Raw genomic sequence first — 5,752 nt, 5'->3', positions numbered from 1 at the left:
GATCCGTTTGTGCTGGGCAGAGGTTGAGGAGAGTGATGCGAGTCCCGCTATGTAGCATTGGCTTATAGTAGGTCCTCTGGTTTGGGCGTTTGTTGGTACTAATATCTGTCTGTCTGAACAGTCACATGCAGTAGCTTAATTTGCTCTAGTTCCCATGAACGTGCGGAGCCAAGCAGAAACAGATACTTCATACTACCACCAAAAATACAGCACTTGACAGCTCGTATTTTTGTCTCACATGCTCTTTGGAAGATCCGTGAGTGCGACTACGCGTCCAACAAATGATTGTCATGATAAACTAGGTTTTTCTATTGAATACGATATGGTTCAGCCGGCGGATAACGTGCTGGGCGTCGGCCACCTCCACGTTGCACCACGCGCCCCCCACATGATGTGCAACACACTTTTGCAACAAGACCAGTGTGCAATTGTCAGAAGGGTTGCAACGGTGACGGGGCACTAGCAGAGATGTTTCTTGCAATGAGGATCCTGTTGCAAAAGAAAATTTGCAACAACGTTCCTGTTGCAAAGGAATTTTTAAGTTATTTGTGGGCTTCGCAACATCGTCTGTGTTGCAAAATATTTTTTTGCCACATTGTCCCTTTTGCAAAGAATTGCAACTAAGGTTGTGTTGCAAAAGGACTTGTGCAACGTGCTCATTGTCGCAAAATAATACAGCTACTAGAGGAGATCAGATGGATGTGAAACTCGCCATCCAACGGCTCGCGAGGCAACGGATCTTTTAAAAAGATCCGCCGGCCGACATGTAGCAGCCCCCTTGGAAAACGCTATCGCTCAACCGGCGGATCTTTGTGCGTGCGTTGACCTCGTTCATGGCGGTCGGATATGATTTGGATTTGGATCGAATGACTCAAAAGCAATCTCTATCCTAGTATATATATAGTTCTTGCAGCTGGCCCTTGGCTTGACCGAAACAAATGATCTCTTGTAGACCGAGCACACGCGAGGAAAGTTGCCGCCGACGATCGGCGGAGGATGCCTCTTCTCCTCTCCTCCTTTTCATCTGCAACTAATCCTCTCCCCACATCCATGTGCCTGGACGCTCGCGACCAGCGGCCAAGCCGGGTGCCTCCGCCTATAGGTCATCGTCGCCAAGTGCATCCATGTTGGATCTCCGCTGCCAGACGCCTCCCCGCCGACCGAATCGACGGATCCAACGAGATCCGCCACGCCGATGTGGAGCGCCATCAACCTCGCTATCATCACGTCACCATCGACACTGGCAGAAGCCACTTCGCTGTGTCGTACGTCCATGTCCACTCCGCGCTCGGTCCTGCGTTGTTGTTCATGACATCACCTCCGAGACAAGTTTCTACAACAATGGTGTTGTTGCGGAACGGTGGCAGCGAACAATGACTGTGCAAGTGCGCGACGCGGCCAGAGATGTTGTTGCAATTTTTGCAACTTTGGTCTTGTAAAATTAGACGCGCCGGGAAATGTTATTGCAATTTTGGCAACAAGGGGCTTGCATCAGAAAAATAAAGAAGAAAATGTGTTGCGACATGGGTCTTGTTGCGGAAAATTAGGGAAGATGAGGTTTTGCAACAAGGATCTTGTTGCGGGAAATTAAAGAAGACAAGGTTTTGCAATAAGGGTCTTATTGTAGAAATACAAGGTTTTGGAACAAGAGTCTTGTTACAGAAAAAAATAAAAAAGATGAATGCTAAGGACAACTCACATCATCAAAACAGACGTCTCGCGAGCCGGCGGATCTTTTAGAAGGATCTGTCGGTCGACGCATAGCATGCCCTTTTTTATAGAACAACAAGCAAGGCATCAAAGGCTCTCGAGGTGAAAAGGCGCCGGAGCCATACCTTGCTTACTACGACCTGGAAAAAGCGTCGCATGAAGGACTTCCCTTAATGGGCCAGCTCAACCGCACTGTTTTGTTCTAGTTCTTATTCAACTTTCTTCTGGTTTTCTTTCCATATTTAGTTCGTCCCGTCAATTTTGTGTGTGTTTTCTCCAATTCTTCAATGGTTTTATTATGTGTTCTCCATTTTTTAACACATGCCTACTTTTGAAATACACTTGTAGATCTTTCATATACTTATGAAACATTTTTTATACACGTTGAACATTTTCAATTCCATGAGATACATTTTTAAAAATATATGTTTCAAACATTTTTTGAATACATATTAAATATGTTTCAAATAAACGTTTTTACATGACCAAAATACTTTTTTACAAGTATAAAATATCATGAAGATTTTTTTGACTGCTCAAACATATTTTTACATTGGCTAAACATTTTACAAAAACTATCATGAACATATATTTGAAACACATGAGCATTTTTTTAGAATGTCACATACATTTTATAAAAGCAAAACATTTTTTATATTTTGTATGAACTTTATTAAATAAATGTCCCAAACATACTTTTGGAACACGTGAACTTTTTAAAATTTTCATGTACATCTTTTAATGCTATCAAGATTTTTTAAAGTTTTGCAAACTTTTTCATGTACTGTTAAAATTTAAATGCATGATTAGCTTTTTTAACTAAATTCATTTTTAACCATATAATATCTGGAAAATTAAACAAGAGAAAAAACAAACAAACCTAACATTACTTGGGCGGCGTACTGTACGCCTGCTTCAGGCGATGCTACCTTCCATCTACTCCCTTCGTTTCATAATATAAGAGCGTTTTTTACACTACACTAATATCAGAAACGCTCTTATATTATGGAACAGAGGGAGTAGTTTCGAGCGAGATATATGAGCACCCATGAAAAGGGGGACCCATGAGCGGCAACACCAGCGAGAAGCCCAGTTCGCAAGCAAGCATATGAGCCAGGGAAGTAGGTCTGTATTTTCTTGGTTTTCTTTCGGGGGTTTTACTTTCTTTTTTCTCCTTTTCGTTTCCCATTTTGAATTCTCTAAAGAATTTTCCTAAATTCATAATTACTGAAACAAATTCAAAAAGTTGGATATTTTGTTAAAATATCAAATTCGTGATTTTTTTAAAAAACATTAGGAACATGTTTCAGATGTGTGAATATGTTTAAAAATTGAATTTTTTTGGCAATTCCAGGATACCTTTAAAATTTGAGAACATTTTCAAAAATCCCTGAAGCAAACTTCTCTTTCAAATTCTCTTAATCCTTTCACTTACCTTCTTTTTCTATCTGCAGTTTCTACCTTTTAAAGTTGTTTGGTGTATGAGCCCAGACCGAAGACATACCTAAGTAACAAGTGAGCTATATTCTACTATACTGAATGTTTCAAAAATTTGTTACTTTTTATATTTGTGTTATTATGAGGTGAGATGCCCATAGACAATATGTACCTAATTATCAAAGGTTTGAGAACCGAGCGATTTAGGGACAAACTGGAAGAAGTTTTCAGGTATATGAACAGAAATAATCTTGAGAAAGAAATAGACAACAGATGGGCACCTAAGTTTGTAGTATGAGAGCGGCTACACTGAGGCTTTTGTACTTCAGGATATTCCAATTTCTTTCGTGCAAGCACAAATGGAAAAGAAAATGTTAGCCACGTGAACAGGATAATAAAGAAGCAAAATCTGGGCGAATCTTCCGAGTGCAAGATGTGGTTGATATACTATTTAAAAATGATCCTCCCGCCTCCTGATCCGGACGCGGAGCCCGCCCTTGATCCTCAGCGTCGCACCCAGCTCGTACCGCGGCGGCGCGTCCATGCTCGCCGGCGTCTCCACCATCTCCATCGTGAACCTCCGGATCACGGCGGCCGCCACGGCCTTCATCTGCACGTACGCCATCTCCTTCCCGAGGGACGCCCGCGGCCCCGCATGGAACACCGGGTACCTCGCCGCGTCGGCCACCACGAACTCGCCGCGATCACCGCCGAGCCACCGCTCGGGTCGGAACTCGCGGCAGTCGTCCCCCCACAGCCGCGGCATCCTCCCCATCGCGTACGCGGAGTAGTCCGCGAACCAGCCGGCCCGCACCGTCGTGCCGTCCGGCAGCACGTCCGCGGCCGCGGCCACGCGCGTGTTGATCGGCACCGGCGGGTACAGCCGCATCGCCTCCGTGAGCGCCGCGTGCAGGTAGTGCATCCCCTTCAGCCCCTCGTATTCCCCGGCGTCGTCTCCGTGCGCCGTGCGCGTGACCTCCTCGTGCACGCGCCTCTCGCAGCGCGGGTTGGCGGCGAGGAGCCAGAAGAACCAGGTGAGGGCGGAGGACGTGCTGTCCTTCCCGGCCAGCACGAAGCTCACCACCACGTCCCGCAGGAACCGCCGCTTCGCATCCGGCGAGCCGAACAACTCGCCGAGCTCTCTGCCGGCAGCGGCGGTGGATTCTGCGTCCAGCGCCGACGCGAACCGCGACAGGAGGTGCTGCTCGTGCTCGCCGTCCTCGGCCGGGGACGACGGCTGCTCTGCCTCCAGCATCCCCATCACATACTCGTCGATGACCCCGATGGCCTCGCGCATCCGCCGCTCGCTCCCGACGTTGGCCAGCCTCATCGCCCTCCACAGCAGGGTCGTCGGGTGGAGTATCCGCGCGAAGGAGATCTCGACGGCGTCGTCGAACGCCGCGAAGAACGCCTCGTGCCTCCGGCTGCGGCGATCCCCTGCCTCGAGCTCGAGCAGAGTGGAGCTCTCGACGCCGAAGGCCACGCCGCAGATGTTGTCGAAGGAGAAGCGCCGGAGCACGTCCTGCAGGTCCAGGGCCACGCCGGAGCCCGCGGAGGCGTCGAGGAGCGGGAGGAGGCGGCAGTGGAGGTGCTCCCGGAGCACCCGCCCGGAGAAGCGGCGGAGCGAGCGGGACGAGAAGGAGTAGGAGGCGACCTTGCGCTGGAGGCTCCAGAGGCGGCCGTCGGCGAGGAAGATGCCGCGGCCGAGGAGGTCGGCGAAGGGGACCGCGAAGCGCGCGCCCTTGACGTAGTTGGGGAAGTTGGCGCGCAGGAGGTGGTCGACGGCCTCCGGTCTGGCGGTGGCGACGCCGCTGCCGAGGCCGAGCGGGCCGCGGACCTCGATGGTGGAGGCCGGGGACTCCGCGAGCTGGTCCGTGGCCCAGTCGAGGAAGCGGTGCAGGTTGCGGAGGAGCGGCACGGTGTTGCCGAGGACCCGGTTCGGGTGCGGACAGTGGTTCGCGCTCGCCGCGGCCGGTGGGACACGGCGCCGCCGGAGGTAGACGGCGAGGAGGACAGGGAGCAGCAGCAGCAGCAGCGCGATGCTCCCGTCGTCCATGACCTCCATGATTGACTGGCGTGGTGGTTGGTCGGCACGTACGTACAGTCCTAGTCTCGTGATAAACGCCGACTTTTCTTGTGGACGGTGATGGGTCGAGTTTGTGATCGCAACAGGGAAGACGAAGACCTGTGAGGCTGTGACCAACACGGTGGTCGTCGAAGCTGGCGGATTCTGCTCAGCGCGCGTCATCTGTCAGCGGTGGCCGACGGTTGAGCCGGAGCCGGGGAAGATACACGTGAGCTAGGAGGATGATCAATGGATGCTCTCGTTCGAATGGTTGTAGCATCGCGAAGATATCTATTACAGCTAGCATATGTACCAACAAGATATCTAAAGATGGTGTAAAAAAATGTCCAACGGTATTAAGGATGCACATAGCTAAAAAAAAAAGAAAAGAAAAAGATCCCCCCAGTGGTCAATCGCTAGCATCAGCAGCACTCTAACAACCATGGAAGACAACGGCGGATTACAAAAGAGGTTCTCCAAAGACAACGTGTTCAATAAGGAAATAATGCATAAACGTGGTCGTTGCCCGATCAAAGATCT

General features: G+C 49.8%; 1 protein-coding gene across 1 annotated transcript; it reads right to left on the bottom strand.

The window, feature by feature from the left end:
• Positions 1–3,362: 3,362 nt before the first annotated feature.
• LOC123066669 (cytochrome P450 94A1-like) lies at positions 3,363–5,385 on the bottom strand. Its single transcript, XM_044489709.1, has one exon. The coding sequence runs from the start codon at positions 5,210–5,212 to the stop codon at positions 3,599–3,601; it is 1,614 nt and encodes a 537-aa protein (XP_044345644.1). The 5' UTR covers positions 5,213–5,385; the 3' UTR covers positions 3,363–3,598.
• Positions 5,386–5,752: the final 367 nt, after the last annotated feature.

Source organism: Triticum aestivum, chromosome 3B, assembly GCF_018294505.1.
Source record: "Triticum aestivum cultivar Chinese Spring chromosome 3B, IWGSC CS RefSeq v2.1, whole genome shotgun sequence".
NCBI lineage: Eukaryota > Viridiplantae > Streptophyta > Magnoliopsida > Poales > Poaceae > Triticum > Triticum aestivum.
The sequence above is the reverse complement of the archived record's forward strand: the minus strand, read 5'-3'. Positions and strand labels throughout refer to the sequence as shown.